The following is a 17,513-nucleotide window of genomic DNA, read 5'->3' on the forward strand; positions in this document are numbered from 1 at the left end:
GCCCTTGAATATTATGAAGTTACTTCGCCGATACAGAATGTTATGGCTACAGATTGTCTGTGGATCCACAGACTTGGGGAAAAACAGAATGTGACAGTATTCCTAAGTAGCGTTTTGCACGAGCCATAATATGTACGCGCACTGCTATTAAATACTGATTTCGCAGCTGTAACGTTTATTGGCCACACAAAAATCATATTAGTGATCCCATCATATGCTATTTACCCTTTCTGCTGTGTGGATCACAACAATGCGTAAGGACAATAATGTTTCTTCATAACAGATGACACTCTCAGCTGAAAACTGTTACAAATGCTTACTGTTTCGATCAAATTATAATGCTCTTCAGATCTGATTAATGACGACTTGAAGAAAGTGAATTTTTTTGTGAAAAAATTCGCTTGTAAGCAGGAAAACAGAGCTATCACATTTGTAACAAGATGAAGCGGTATGCAACATGGTGCTAGTATTCTTATTTTACAACCGATGACTACATTCCTTTACAATGCAAAATTAGGAGCTTTAACACCTCGTCGTTAATCAGAACAGAAGGTGGTCATTAATTGTTCGAAAGTAGTAATCAATTGTGACAATTTGCAACTGAGACTGTAAGAAAAGTATTTTAAAAATATTGTTTTAATGCAGTTTTATGGTATCCATAGGACTAAATCAGCTAATTGATAAATAATGAAATGTACTATTTATTTAAAAATAAAAGAAGAACATAGGCAGTAAAATAACACAACTCTCCTGCTTTATTAATTGTGTTTCCTTTTAGTTTTAGTCGTCTTCTAGCGAAACCAATGGGAAAATTAATGTCCAACATTGCTTCAATTGGAATACAGTGGAAAGCTAGAGCGAAGGAAGGAGAGTGGGTGTGAAACAATAGCTGCAGATTCAACTCCCCCTACGCCGTCGCTCTATCGGTCTAGAGGAGTAATCGCTCTCTTGCCGAGAAACAAGGCTACTCGAGTGTGTAGTGAGGACTCAGTAGCGGTAGCCGATTCCAGGCACACGGAAGCTCCACATGGTCCGATGCCGGACTTCGGCTCGTAGAGGTACGCCCTGCCCGCAACAGGCAGAGAACAAGCCCATTGAGTGGTCAGACCCGCACACTCGCGACAGACGGGGACAGCTGGATGGCTGCGAGGCGCAGGTGGGCCGCATTAACCTCTGCGCTGATTTACAGCGCATTAGCGTCTCGAGCCAATTACGTGCACGGCACGTGCGCCTTGGCCGCGCCGTTCTAATTGCCGCTGCTCCGTAATGCTCGGTGTGCGACGCTGCGGCGCGACGTGCGCCTGCCTAATCCTCGTTAATGATCGCCGTTACCAAAGCGGCGCAACGTCCGTCCCCTCCACGAACTGGCCACACTTCTGCCGCGGCAGTAATGACGGCGACGTGACGGCTAATTGGGGGTCGCCATTGACTCCGGACTCCTGCTGCCGGCAGAGTCCCTGTGTCTGCGGTGTCTGAAGGCACAGTAGAGAGCTTCTGGTCTGAGTCTTTAAGTGAAAGAGAGGGAGAGAGAGAGAGAGAGAGAGAGGGCGTTTGCTGGTGTCTTTTTCTACAAATCGGTTCATAACCAAGTATCTCACGACTGATACTGATACCTTATATATCCCTATACAGGATGATCCTACATCTACATCTACATCCATACTCCGCAAGCCACCTGACGGTGTGTGACGGAGGGTACCTTGAGTACCTCTGTCAGTTCTCTCTTCTATTCCAGTCTGTTCGTGGAAAGAAAGATTGTCCATATGCCTCTGTGTGGGCTCTAATCTCTCTGATTTTATCCTCATGGTCTCTCCACGAGATATACATAGGGAGGGCCAATATACTGCTTGACTCCTCGGTGAAGGTATGTTCTCGGAAGCTGAACGAAAGGCCGTACCGATCTACTGAGCGTCTCTCTTTCAGTCTTCCACTGGAGTTTATGTATCATCTCCGTAACGCTTTCGCGATTACTAAATGATCCTGTAACGAAGCGCGCTGCTCTCCGTTGGATCTCTTTTATCTCTTCCATCAACCCTATCTGGTACGGATCCCACACTGGTGTGCAGTATTCAAGCAGTGGGCGAACAAGTGTGCTGTAACCTACTTCCGTTGTTTTCGGACTGCATTTCCTAAGGATTATTCCAATGAATCTCAGCCTGGCATCTGCTTTACTAACGATTAATTTTATGTGGTCATTCCATTTTAAATCACTTCTAATGCCTACTGCCAGATAATTTATGGAATTAACTGCTTCCAGTTGCTGACCTGCAATATTGTAGCTAAATGATTCAGCTGCCCCTGAGTTTTATGCAGTGCCTTGAAAAAACACAAGCGAATTTTTCATGTTCTCCTGCTCACTATGCGCAAAATATTAGTCCTACAGAAAAATGAACAATATCTTTTTGTGGGGAATACAATGTTGACTAGAATACTCTCTTTAAAATTCTGAATTTTGTACTAGGATTTGATTTCGCTGTAAGCCATGGTTTTCGAGTTATTTAAGAAAAACGCATTTGAAGGTTACTTTTGTACGTTCCTCATGTATAAATCGGAATCGAAGGCGTCTAGTGAAAATGTGTCTCCATACAAAAATGAACTACATAAAATTTCCTACAAAACAGTCCTGTTCATTTTATGTCAAGCGATAATAGCTCGCGCGTAGCGAGCGAGAGAAAATGAAAATCCTGCATGTGGTGTTTGGAGGCGTTGCGGGTTGCATAAAACCGATAGGTAGGGGCAACTGAATTACAAAATTGTATGTATGTAACCATATATGTTCACCATCTATCCAGATATCAACTGTAGTGGACTGTTAAGGCAGCCAGTCCACAGTGAAGTAGCCGAAAGGGCACGCGTCAACTCACGCCGTCTGGCGTTAAGTCTGGAACAGAATTCGTAATGAATGTGATAAAGAAAAGAACGTAGCTACTAGAACACTTAACTTTTATATTGTCCTTTGGTATACAGCATTCTGGATAATACAAGTGAGACTCTATCTTGAGATACATGCAATGGTACAAATGGCGCCTTGCTAGGTCGTAGCCATTAACTTAGCTGAAGGCTATTCTAACTGTCTCTCGGCAAATGAGAGAAAGGCTTCGATCAGTGTAGTCGCTAGCAATGTCGTCGTACAACTGGGGCGAGTGCTAGTACGTCTCTCGAGACCTGCCTTGTGGTGGCGCTCGGTCTGCGATCCTGACAGTGGCGACACGCGGGTCCGACATGTACTAATGGACCGCGGCCGATTTAAGCTACCACCTACCAAGTGTGGTGTCTGGCGGTGACACCACATCAACCATATGTGGTACACGTATCATTTGCAGCACTGAAAGACCTAAGTCGAATCAAGGCCCCGGGAGTAGACAACATTCCATTAGAACTACTGACAGCCTTGGCAGAGCCAGGCCTAACAAAACTCTACCATCTAGTGAGCAAGATGTATGAGACAGGCGAAATACCTTCAGACTTCAAGAAGAATATCATAATTCCAATCCCAAAGAAAACAGGTATTGACAGATGTGAAAATTACCGAACTATCAGTTTAATAAGCCACAGCTGAGAAATACTAACACGAATTCTTTACAGACGAATGGAAAAACCGGTAGAAGCCGACCTTGGGGAAGGTCAGTTTGAATTCCGTAGAGATGTTGGAACACCTGAGGCAATACTGACCCTACGACTTACCTTAGGAAATAGATTAAAGGAAGGCAAACCTACGTATCTACCATTTGTAGACTTAGAGAAAGCTTTTGACAATGTTGACTGGAATACTCTCTTTCAAATTCTGAAGGTGGCAGGGGTAAAATACTGGTAGCGAAAGGCTATTTACAATTTGTATAGAAACCAGAAGGCAGTTACAAGAGTCGAGGGGCATGAAAGGGAAGCAGTGATTGGGAAGGGAGTGAGACTGGGTTGTAGCGTATCCCCAATGTTATTTAATCTGTATATTGAGCAAGCAGTAAAGGAAACAAAAGAAAAATTTGGAGTAGGAATTAAAATCCATGCAGAAGAAATAAAAACTTTGAGGTTCACCGATGACATTGTAATTCTGTCAGAGACAGAAAAGGACCTAGAAGAGCAGTTGAACGGAATGGACAGTGTATTGAATGGAGGATATAAAATGAACATCAACAAAAGCAAACCGAGGATAATGTAGACTGGCAATGGCAAGGAAAGCGTTTCTGACGAAGAGAAATTTGTTAAGATCGAGTCTGGATGTAAGTGTCAGGAAGTCGATTCTGAAAGTATTTGTATGGTGTACAGGCATGTACGGAAGTGAAACGTGGACGATAAATAGTTTAGACAAGAAGAGAATAGAAGCTTTCGAAATGTGGTGCTACAGAAGAATTCTGAAGATTAGATGGGTACATCACATAACTAATGTGGAGGTATTGAATAGAATTGGAGAGAAGAGCAGTCGCGCGGTCCCGGACTGAAGCGCCTAGAACCGCTCGGCCACCGCGGCCGTCAGTCCCGATGACATTTCGCCACTAAAGGTGTGGGTGGCATGTTGGGAGGGGGAGGGCTAGACCGAATATGAGGATAGTGGCGCCTCTGCATATCTATGTAGTGCCTTTTTCTACTAAATTTGGTTCACATATCACTTGCTAAAATTTACTGTGACAGTGAAACAACAGCAAACACCTCTACAGCTAAGGGTGTAGATAAAAAGAGGTGACAGAAAATCACCTGCCTGGTGCCATTTCAAGCAACTTTGGTATTTACATGTCTCTTTATCTGTAGAAAAATACTGTGGGCTTAGTTAACAATAATACTTTTGTATCCCGCCTAGAAGACGGTGCGTGGGTAGGAGCAGGAAACTGCAAATACAGTTGAAGCACCTTTACTAGCGTATAAGCATATGCAAACATATTACACAACTTTAGGTGATGACACGTAGGTGCGACGTTGTGGCCCCATCGTAACTGACGAAAAGTCTCAATAGCAAGCTAAGCTGAAGCGATGTTTCCTGGCTGTCTGCATCTGATGAAATGGGGAGAATCTGTAGCGATGCTCTTAGAGCTCCAAAGCGCCGGCTAGAAGGCGCTGTCGTCGGTGTCTGTCGTAGTGCCAACCTAAGCAATGGCATCGTAGTTATCGATACCAAACTACCTTAGGAGGGTGAGGGTGGACTGATAATGGGCTACCCATAGAAATGTCCGGCAACGGTCTGCTGATATATCTGTTGCGTATTTAGAATACTTCAAAAGTATACAGATGAAATATGTGTACAGATATGTATGTAAAGTATTTCAGTATACGTGACGTACGCGTTCCTGAGAGGGGGGGGGGGATAGCGCAGGCAAAAAGTTGGTTATAAATGTTGTGTGCTGTTGACAGTAATGTGGTAGCGAGTCGTGTGCGAAACGTCACGCGCTATACGGCAACTTACTACGCGATGTTTTTAAGACAGGTTCATAAATGCCATTATAACGGTGTAACTGTTACTGGCTGTGACCGCGGAACTGGTTTGAGCGATGGAAGAATTGGGCGAATGGCTAAGAAAGAAGTACAGTATTTAACATTTAGTGATACGAATTTCTGTCCCGGTATCACTAAGTGAGACGTCACGAAGATCGATTCATCGGTCCACGGTTGACTCATTTTTCATTTCTTTCCCAGCTGATCTAATCTTTAATTATTTACATTAATTTTTATTCAGCTGTGCTTTCCGATGTTTGCGGAATGTTATTAAAAATTCTGCATCTTCTCGAGGATGTTTTAAATAAAGAAATTTCCACAGCAAAACAGCAGAACCTTAAAATTCTACACTCAAAATAATAATAAACATCTTAAATAGCGGAAGAAGTTCCTTCATTAGATAAAGTGTAATAACAGCGAAGAAAAGTAGAAGATGTGGGCCATACCCTGTCAGCAACAACTGTCTTTGTATAACGTAGGACTGATTCGGGAAAACAACAGAATATTCGTTCAGTTTTGCCTAATCACGTGAACATACACGAAAAATCTTGACACAGACGGGTTGTTCTCCCCTATTGATACTTGTCAGTCACTATTATCCTAAGGCTATCATGTAATTAGAATGCATTCATTTCTCGTCGTAAGTGAATAGTTTGGCTCAGTGAATTAAGTTTGCAAAACGCAAGTAAATAGACAAAAACTGTGCTGCACGTAATGATAGGACTTTGCTTGGAGGCAAGCACAAAAATGGTGTTTGAAAGCCAACAGTTACTCAGTCTCAGGTTTGAAGACTTGCGCTTCACAATTTTGAATGTCACGCAGTAGGTCACACTCAGACAGTAGTCAAGAATTTGTTCGCAACAGAAAGAGCATCCATTGAATTTGTGTTCCTTGAAAGCATGCTGCGCTTCCTCATGAACAGTTTTATAATGATCAATCACAAAACTCACAAGCAAGCGGAGTTACTGCGATGAAAGTGTAAAACACCAGCTTGTTAAATGCAAGACGTTAAAGACGTACTTAACAAGTTATGACTTCTGTGTCCTTTGGGCCGTCAGCAGCAGCTTAATGCTACAGCACAGATAAGTGGGAAAATACCATACAGCTTCCGCACCATCTGACGCAGCCTGTGTGCTCAGAATCCTTCACGTTTTTCTGTATTGTAACCGTCCGGTCTATTTGTGGGACAAGTTCAATCATTATATCCAGTAATTTCTCAATCAAAAGTATTAAGAGAAAAGAAATGACAGCAAGTGCCGCAAGCCGAATAACCTTGAAAAAATATATCATGTAGTAAACTGAACGAAAATACGACATGCGTCTCTTTTAGTATTTACTACCTCTGGCCCGTGATAGTATTCTGTTATCGGGGACAAGCACAATCATCTTCCGCAAGAGATCATATGGACATTGGAAGAAAAATTATTTCCTTTAAAATTTCAGCAGCATGAAGATGGTACGAAACGAACGATAAATTGGCGTAAATCGTCCTAATTTCTTGTATATGCATGTGATCAATATCTAGCTAACGAAGAGACTATGAATAACGCCAACTGCATTTAATATTTATTATACAGGGTGGTCAGAAACCGTCTGAAATGCTCGATGGGTGTTGGAGGGTTGGTTGTGCTAAGAAACAATTTTTAAGGAAAAATTCGATACGTTGCGCCGTCTTAAAAGCATATTCAGGTGGTCCGCTAGATACAATTCGGGAGCATTTTCCTCGTAGCGTAGATGATAGTGTACGAGACTGAACAGCCTTTGGATATGTTTCGATCCATACTACCATCCCTCTAACCATTTTTGTGTCCCTCTCTTGTTCGATTTTACGAAACCAAATAAAGAGCACGTTTGGCGACACAGTTTCTGGCATGCCTCTTGAATCTTCGTACGACGGCCTGATTCGCAAAAATCAGTGCTAATTAACTCGGAGACGGTGTAACATATCGAAATTTTTTCAAAAAATGTTATTCATCAGCACAATTACAAGTTCTTCAGACGGTTTCTGATCACCCTGTATAGAGAAAAATAGCACATCCAGCATCTCATTCTCAAGTTACATTTGAATGTTTGTGTCTTGTGAGAAGACGGTGTAATAGTGCGTCCAATCAGGAGAAGAGTCTACTAGCTCATATCGGAATTCAGGTCTATCCAGATTGTAGTTTATCCTGCCATATCGTGTTTTTCGCCTTGTGGTAGTCGGGATCCCACATGTTACGCGAGTATCGAAACGATGGGTAGAGGAGGGCCGTAGTCATCACCATGAAAGATCTCAACTGCCCCACGTGACTAACGCTCGAAAGGACTGGTTCGCTGTTCGCTCAGCCATACAGGACCGTACTGCTACGTCACATACTCACACAAGAAATGCGATTCTTTAAAGCAAATTGCTTGTCCACAAGGACAGTGTGACAATCGACTGGATTACCAACGACTGTTCATTTGAGACTTCATCTGATATGACATCAGACAGAGGTGAGTCAGTGTTGCGTCCCAAGATAACATGGGACACAAAAGTTGCATTACATCCCGGTGTTGTGTACATCATCACGATCGACGAATTCCTGTGTAGAGGCTCCAAGAAGAACAAACGCTGTCACTTTGCATTCATCATCATGATCACATAGACGCAGCTCCTTGGGTGAAGGTATAGGATACCATACGGAGCACAATACAATCATATCTGGTACGCACAACGATAATTTCCAAAGCAAACGCAACCTTTCTGATATATTCATACCTGAGGTGTTGCCCTTCAGTCACTGTCTCGCGATGTTATCTTTCACGAAGCCAACGCAAGATCGCGTATTGCCTGTCCTGTCCTGGCCTATCTTGATACCGAAAGTGTTCAGCTTCTGTGGCCAGCACATTTACAGGTCGTTGACCATTGGAAACATCTGGTTGTCTGTTGCTGGGAGACTGACATGCCGCTATTCGTCAGCCACTACAACTGTTGAACCCTAAGGTGGCTGCTATGCGTGCAAAGTAAGTAAAAGTACGGTATTCTCTAGCCTTCGAGACGTTTCAGTTTTAATGGGGTACAGTGGGTCTCTTGAACTGAAACGCTCTCGCCGTCGATGGTACGTCACATTCTAGCCTTCTGCTCTGCCGTGCCGTTCGATAGAGACTTATTCTTCTGTCCCTTACTGTACGTCAGGGTGTTTGGTAGCCTATAGGAGTGTCGTCAGACGCTTATCGACTCCTCGACGGCCCTTACCCGCTCCCTTGCAAGGCGCACACACTGGAACGAGCTCCATTCGGTTCGGGACAGCTGCCAAGGTGCTGCGCGCACAAGGCCCCAGACTGGCGAAGCCATTAGGACAGCAGTCTGCGCGCACCGTCTTTTGTTCGGCCGTCTCGTTAGGAATGCCACCTGGTTCTGCCTCTGCCGTTGCCGGCAGTTGCTCTAATTGCAGCCTGTGCGGTCACAACAGCCAGTATTGATCGGTTTGACATGCGTTCGCCCTTGTAACTGCGAGTGCTGCAAATTTCGCTTCCTTGAGACGAGTTTCAGCTTGTTTGCGCCGACTTTTCCGTGACCACTCTTTGCCGGCATTTATCGGTTTCAGAAAACGTGTCACGGAGATAAAATGTGCTAGTGACTGCCTCTAGGCACCTATAAGCGGTGCCACAAAAGCGAGTACATCTGCACAATATAAAAATAATTTACGCCACGTATCTTTCGAATGTGATATGGTCTTGGAAAAATAATATCTTCTTACCTCTTGTTTCCATTCCCTATTTGATATCACAATAGTCTCACCCTTCTTACCGTAATTATCTCTAACCAAAACGGTTATTAACCTCATTTCCTATACTAACCGAGGTTGTCTCACGTAGGAAAAATTTTCAGTATGAAAAGTTTTTATTCAAAACATCATTCATACTTTATTTTTTCTGCAGCGTAAAACACTGAGTTAAAGCCCCTTCAGCATAAATTCCTCTTATTTAAGTTATACAGTATGCAAACAGCAACAGACTGTGTGGAACACTACCAAAATTCTCTACAGAGTTCATTTCAGTTTCACCTTTGGTGCATGAATACTTACTTGGATATTTCCTAAATTTTGCAGTACATTTACGTTTGCATTTTTTAAAACATCAACATTTTGTAAAGCATTGCACAGACACCAACAACACATGTATAGCAACCTCAAAATTATCTATACAGTTTACATTTTAATAATACCATATGTACAAGTGGAATGAAGTATCTACGGTTCAGGTGAGTGATGCACTGCGGAAACTAAGTTGTGTAGAAAGTAAGGTCGTTGTGTGACAAGCTTTTTGTACTATTGTATACAGTGTGTAACGGGTATAAGTGCATCTATTTTGATATGTGTGTTGCTTTTTTTTCTCTGCATGGAACGCTCTCCCACAGACATGTCACATAAAGTACTACCTCATGTTTTCTGCATGGGCTTAATGTACACTAAGTGGACTACGCCTGTAAGTAATAGCCTGCTCTTGACACATGTACTTGGAGGTACTAACAAACCTAAAAACGTACTACTCCTAACAGCTGCAGTTATTAATTTGCAAATGAAGCAAATAATGAATTGATATTTTTCAGTACAGGAGTCTCAGTCACAAACAAAAGTATGTGCACTTACACCCACGGTCGCAGGTTCGAATCCTGCCTCGGGCATGGATGTGTGTGATGTCCTTAGGTTAGTTAGGTTTAAGTAGTTCTCAGTTCTTGGGGACTGATGACCCCAGAAGTTAAGTCCCATTGTGCTCAGAGCCATTTGAACCATTTTTGAACTTATACCCATTACTCCCTTTATGTACATATGTACATAGTTTTCAAAACATTATTTCTATGTTGACATGATAATTTAGTTCTGTGGGCTTCACATCCAGAATATGAGGTGGATCGCCATCGCCATAATCTCAAAATGACTATTCGAAACGTCAGTTCATATTAGTTAAACTGAATATCTACAGTGGCCGGCCCTGTGTGGCCGAGCGGTTCTAGGCGCTACAGTCCGGAACCGCGCGACCACTACGGTCGCAGGTTCGAATCCTACCTCGGGCATGGATGTTTGTGATGTCCTTAGGTTAGTTAGGTGTAAGTAGCTCTAAGTTCTAGGGGACTGATGACCTCAGAAGTTAAGTCCCATAGTGCTCAGACCCATTTGAACCATAACTACAGTGATTGAATTCCAGTTAGATTAGATGTTTCCTACTTTTGTAGTCGGGAAAGTAATGCTTTAGGGTTATTCTTGGCTGATTACAGATGTACTACTTGCTGAGATAGAATTTATTTCTGGTTTCTTTAAAACATGGCCAAGTGTTGATTTCACCTGTGATTGGTGTATACAGGTCATTTGATATTCGAAAAGGAAGAAATTTTAATTGTCAGGTGAAAAGGGAGATGTATACTGTGTGTTTGTATATACGTATATACGAGGGTTGGAACTTTAATAGTGGCAACTATTTATTTATTTACAGCTCGTACAAAATAGATACGTCATTGAAAGTTTTACTGGTCTTCAGAGTAGTTACCATCATTATGTATAGTCAGTTGCCAGCGATGTGGAAATCGTAGGATATTCTTAGTAGTGCCAGTTGTGTTGACAGTTCGATCGGCGTGGTCCATTGCCCGACGAATTTGTAGCAGTTCTGAAATGAATGCCATGAAGTGTTTCCTTCAGTTTAAAAATCGAGTTGAACTTACGAGGGCTGAAGTCAGGGAAGTTCAGTAGGTGGTATCGCACTTAGCAGTCCCATCAGTCAAACAAATCCCTAACAGCTTGCATTGTGCTTGCTTGAGCATTGTCCTGCAAAATGATGGCCAGGTCCTGCACAATGTGTCATTACTTCTGTCTCTATTCTGTTACTTTTTGGAACACAACCTACGACCTTAGAACAGCTACAAATTCGTCGGGCAATGGACCGCTCCGCTCGAGCTATCAACACAACTGACAATGCTAAGTGTATCCTACGGTTTCCACATCGATGTCAACGGGTTAAACACAATGCTGGTGACTTCTTTGAAGGTCAGTAAATCTTTGAAATACGTATCTAGTTTGTACGAGCTGTAAATAAATAGTTAAAGTTCCAACCCTCACATTATGTATATTTATAACATGTGTATGTATATTATGTTTCATCATTTACAGAATACAGATAAATTTGAATTATATTTCTGCTTTGATTAACATGCCTCTGAAAAGCATAAATATTATTTCATGTTTCCATTTACGTGTACGTGTTTCCTAATTCATGTGCGAACTTCCTTTTGAGACAACTTCCATACCGAATAGTTAATATCACTCTATTTGGTGTGGAAGGATCCAGATTCGATTACCAGTACTTCCTTGGATTTCTGTGAGGTAGGGGGGATTGGACAAGGATCCACTCAACCTCGTGTGGCGAGATGAGGAGACTGCCAATTAGGGCGAAAGGAATTGGCGACACGCTAATCACATTTCCCATACAATAGATTGCCCTTCATATTGCCTTGCAGACAGCAGCTGGTCAACTGAAGAGGCCTAAGCACTAATCCTGGAGTAGTGTTTACGTTTCTTTGTATCTTATTCTGTATACTAATTATGTACCATCTTACTTTGGAATATACGTTTTATACGAAGGTTAATTGTGATCTTTACGTTTTCACCTTCTGTTACAATGTGGTGAAATTGATGACACATATGCTACAAAGAATTTAAAGAGATCAGTTTCAGTGAAACAGTTTCTGCAGTGAAACACACGGTGTCAGCTAGTAGAAAGAAAGGGAAGGGGAAAGTTACGGTTTAACTTCCCGTTGACAATGAAGTCATTGTAGACGGAGCAAAAGTTCGGGTTGCCGAAGGTGATCGGACGTACTGAAAGAACTACACCGGCGTTTGGCTGAAGCAACTTACTAGTAAACCTACCCAAGGGATACATTTCGATTTTTTTCTCTTTGAATATGTTGTCTTGTAGAGGAAAATAAGAGACTCCCGTATTTTGGTACGTGCGCATACGGCCATTAGGTGGGTGTGAAACACCTCCTAATGAGTTTAATATAAGTGAATGAATACCGTTGAAACGGGAATACAGGTGAAAAAGAAACTTAAAACAATGGTCTATGGTTTTTAAGTACGTTACAATGGTGCTTCCAGATTTGTCGGAAAAGTCATTTTTTCGTAATTTCTTCTAGCCCAATAGTTTGTTTTTCATTTTGACATTTGACTAAGAGCAAAACGCATAGCATTGTGAATACCAAATTCAACCAGTCACATGTGACGAAGTGGTATTCCAAACACGCATTTGACAGAAATAAGCTAGGAATTCTTTGTATAAAAGTGCGCACAGCTTTCTCAGTGTTGTGCAGATTTACAATAATTTTACGACAATAACGTACGAACAATTTCAAATACAGCGTAACTAAATCTTAAAAGGCTGGAAAATAATAAAAAGGACACCAAATGAAAGAAGAAAACACAAGTGATTTTAAAATAGTTTTACGACAATAACGTACAAACAATTTCAAATACAGCGTAACTAAATCTTAAAAGTCTGGAAAATAATAAAAATGACACCAAATGAAAAAAGAAAACACAAGTGATTTATATTTCATAAAATTGAAAGAAAAAAATGTACATAGAACAATATATATAGAATATATATTTAAACTATATTTATCTGCGAAAGACTTACTGAACAACCCAACATGATAACTGGTGTTCAAGTGGGAATTTCTACTCTTGTTTCTGAAAAATGTGTGTTTGCAAAACCAATTCATCATATACTATTAAACTTGGTATTAAAACTTAGTCAAATGTCGAAAAGAAAAACAAAATCTAGGCAAAATGTTTTGTTCGACAAATCTGGATGCACAGTAGTCGCATACATTAAAAACCAGGGAACTTTTATCTGAACTTTTATTTTTTTTATTATCTCTTACGGTTTCGAGGATATTAATTCAGAAATATTAAACTCAATTTTTTTACAGGGTGTTTCATCTCCTTAATGGCAATATGGGTGCGTATAAAAAGCACATGTCTCTTACATTGCTCTACACTACAACATTTTCAAAGCCAATCAAAATTGAAGTGTATCCGTTGGGTAGGTTTACTTGTTAGTGAAAGCTTCGAGAATATAAATCATGATGTCTGGACAACTGTTTGATGATCCATGGTTCCGATCATATTTTTCCCCCTTGACGTTATTGTTGGATTTGACTTAGGCATTTAAAACCCACACCAACTGGTTTCCATTGTTTCCCAGGCGACATATAATTAACATGGTTTGTGTACTTTATCGACACAGAACGCCGCTGTTCCTAATTATATTTTCTCGTTGTTGGGTTTTCATCAGACGTTAACTTCCATACCAGTTATCCTTCGCCACCGCGGAAATAGCATCCTCCATACCTCAACCGGTATAAACGAATCTTTTGTGATCACTTTATTGTCTCTGTCTGTCTGTCCAACTGTTAAAATTTATGTCGCACGTTAATGTCTACGGTCTCTCGGAGGTGTAAATAATTGAAGCTTCTAAGTAAATGCAATCAAAAGATACAATGTCGTCGGCAAACTTCAAAGATTTTATTTTTTCTTCCTTGAGTTTAATTCTTACTACAAGTTTTTCTTTTGTTTCCCTTACTGCTTGCTCAATATATAGGTTGAATAACATCGGGTATAGTCTGCAACCCCGTCTCAGTCCCTTCTCAACCACCGCCACCCTTTCGTGCCCCCCGACTTTTATTACTGCCATCTGGTTTCTGTACAAAATGCAAATAGCCATTCGCTCCCTATATTTTATCCCTACCACCGTTAGAAATTGAAAGAGAGTAGACGGCCGGTGTGTCCGAGCGGTTCTAGGCGCTTCAGTCTGGAACCGCGCGACCCCTACGGTCGCAGGTTCGAATCCTGCCTCGGGCACGGATGCGTGTGACGTCCTTAGGTTAGTTAGGTTTAACTAGTTCTAAGTTGTAGAGGACTGATGACCTCAGATGTTAAATCCCATAGTGCTCAGAGCCATTTAAACCATTTTTTTGAAAGAGAGTAATCCAGTCAACATTGTCGGAAGCTTTCTCTAAGTCTACAATAGCTGTAAAAGTAGGTTTTTCTTTCCTTGACCTAGAAGTCGTAGAGTCAATATTGCCTCGCGTGTCCCTACATTCGTCCTGAATCCAAACTGATCCTCCTCGAGGTCAGCGCCTGCCATTTTCTCCATTATTCTATAAAGGATTTGTGTTAGAATTTCGCAGCCGTGACGTATTAAACTGACACTTCGGTATTTTCGCGCATGTCAATACCCCCTTTCTTTTCAATTGGGGTTGTTATATTCTTCTTGAAGTCTAAGGGTATTTCGGCTGCTCACCATGTGGAGCTGTGTTGTCATGGCTGGCTCTCCCAAGGCTATCAGAGGCGCTAACGGAATGTTGTCTACTCCCAGGGCTTTGTTTCAACTTTGTCTTAATATCTAATGATATAACATGAAAAAATATTTTTGACCATTTGTTATCCGAGGCAACGGCCTTGTCGCAGTGAATACACCGGTTCCCGTGAGATCACCGAAGTTAAGCGCTGTGGTGCGTGGTCGGCACTTGGATGGGTGACCATCCAGGCCGCCATGGGCTGTTGCCATTTTTTGGGGTGCCCTCAGCCTCGTAATGCCAATTGCCGAGCTACTCGACCGAATAGTAGTGGCTTCGGTCGAGTATACCATCATAACGGCCGAGAGAGCGGTGTGCTCACCCCTTGCCCCTCCTATCAGCATCCTCCACTGAGGATGACACGGCGGTCGGATGGTCCCGCAGGCCACTCGTGGACTGACGGCGGAGTGCTTTTGTTATCCGACCGTCTAGCTGTCCTGTTACGACGCCTTATCTCAGGAAAGAGTAGACATTTGTCTAACCCATTTCGATATCGGTAACAGGTAAAAATCGTCGAGATTCACAATTCTTGGCGTGGATGAACTTTCTATATACGTAGTTAAGTTTGTACCGAACCGTCAGTGTGTCAATTCTACTCGCACATATTCGGATATGATCGTTGCATACGGATACTGGTTAGTCAATACAAACTGAAGTGAGTCAGCTGCTGAAGCGCTGGAAACGTGGAGTACTCAGCATGGGATCATTGCATGAAAGCGAAGGGCGAAGAGAATGGGCCAGTGGCATGCTTACGGTGGTGCATGATTGTACTGCGTTGCTCAGTGTTTTCCGCTGTATCACTAGAGTTTGGATTATGCTGATTTACTTGCTGTGCCATGTGTTATGCTATCACAAATTTGAGACTCAAGCAGTCTTGAAGGAATTCATTGTGTGTTGAGACGTCAGTAAAAAGACTCGCTCATCACTTTACAAAAACCTTTAACTCCACATTTTGTTATGGCGCCAGATATTCGTCCCTTAACATTAGTTTCTAGTCGGTATGAGCTTTGCGAATCTGGATCATCCCCAAACGTAGCTACCCTCAAAACATTCTTGTGTCGTCAACGTTTCTGCCTCTTCCTGACAGAAGCAGAAATTTGCTGCCCTTCTGGGGGTTCCCTCAACACAATATTCCTAATATTTAAATCGATGGAGACCATTTCTTGAGATAGCTCCGCTTCAGTATGAAGAATAAGCGTAAATGGAGGGGGCGGCCGTGAGCTCAAGCCGACCAGAAAATCCCCGCGTTCTGTCCGCCTAATTGAATCATTAACTCGGCTTTCAGCGGAGCTTCGCCCGCTGACGGCGTCGATTCTGCTCGCAGAGGCTCCCTCAGTTCTCTCCCCCTCTCCTGCCCCCTTCCCTCCCCCCCCCCCCTCTCTCCTTTCCATCATCGCTGGACGGACGACGCGGCACGGCACAACCTAATTTCGACATTCGAACCCGTCGGGAACAAGCGCTTTCCATTTTAACTGCGCGTAAAAATATAAGGTAGGTTGCATTAGTACCCATTACGACGCGAACATTGGATTACTTGGTTTTCAGCACACATAAAGACTCTTAACAGTATTACGCCTGACAGCCAATTTCATAACTTTCGTCTTCAATCAACGATTTCAGACTTCTGCTCATTCAGTACTCACGTGCTCCAACTGGGTCTATATTTAACTACAGTTAAGGTAGATTCAAAGGACTACTAAACAGAAATCAGTATCCAGTATCCTAACACAACCACAATGATCATATTAAGTTTTTCTTAAACTTATTAATGGCTTTTGAACATGAGCCACACAGCCAGCCTCAGGTTGATGCTTTAGCATTTAAATATGTGGCAGCCTGAAATCTTTAAAAGGAAACGTGCGATGCAAGTACTATTATAAGAAAAATTTAACAGTTACTTTAATGTAACATTAAATTTAGTCCGTAATCTCACAGAAGTAAAATACATTTATTAATATAAAAAGACTGTTGATAACGCTCAGCTTTAACTTACTATAAAAAATCGCTTACGATCTTATTTTCCTTTCTGCTATAAAATCGTACAGCATCTTCTGTCGCTGAAACGGTTTGCTTGTTTGTTAGTAATGCACTGCCAGAGAACATGACATGCTGCGATAGTATCGTGGATTCTTACTATTTTCTTTTGCAGTTGAAGAGAAAGTTGTTAACAGGTACCTCACTGCCACATTCGAACGAGAAAGATGGCACCGTATGGGGAAGGCAGAAATGCTGTCGTTATCTCCCGTGATTGTATCGAAGACGTATGATTGTCACTATAAAATTTCTGCTTTATCTGTAGTTTTGGTACCAAGGACGTGATCGGAGATTTGGTACCACTGTGGTGTAGTGTCTACCTTTAATTTCCGAAGACCACTGCAGGGTTTGGTTCTATCGGGTGTTCGTATGGCATGTGAACGATGTGCAGGTGCCACTTTATCGAATTTCGCTAAACTAGTGTACACAGATTCCTTGGCTAGAGTCCAGAAGATAATGGCAGTCTTTTAGGCGTAGAAGATCATGAACTGCTTGTATAGTGTGATATACAAGATAATTTTTGGTGTTGTTGGCATTGTAGCGTATTTGACAGTGTCGGTGCTGAGGGTGAATCTGGTACATTAACCATTGTTTCTTCTTTAACTTCTTTTGCATATTTAAGTTTCTCCAAAATCGTTTTAAGATATACTGTGAGTACGGAAGCTGCTTACGGGACCTTAAATTCGCC

The 17,513-nt window shown here is 42.0% G+C and overlaps 1 protein-coding gene and 1 pseudogene across 1 annotated transcript in view; both read left to right on the plus strand.

The window, feature by feature from the left end:
* The first annotated feature begins 1,027 nt into the window (after positions 1–1,027).
* Positions 1,028–17,513, plus strand: part of LOC126199464 (uncharacterized) — a 148,036-nt gene continuing 131,550 nt past the window's right edge. The window contains exon 1 of the mRNA XM_049936385.1: positions 1,028–1,156. Within this exon, the coding sequence (XP_049792342.1) occupies positions 1,028–1,156 (129 nt within the window). The remainder of the gene's footprint in view (positions 1,157–17,513) is intronic.
* On the plus strand, positions 14,885–15,002 carry LOC126199996 (5S ribosomal RNA; annotated as a pseudogene).

This window comes from Schistocerca nitens, chromosome 8 (assembly GCF_023898315.1).
Source record: "Schistocerca nitens isolate TAMUIC-IGC-003100 chromosome 8, iqSchNite1.1, whole genome shotgun sequence".
Lineage (NCBI taxonomy): Eukaryota > Metazoa > Arthropoda > Insecta > Orthoptera > Acrididae > Schistocerca > Schistocerca nitens.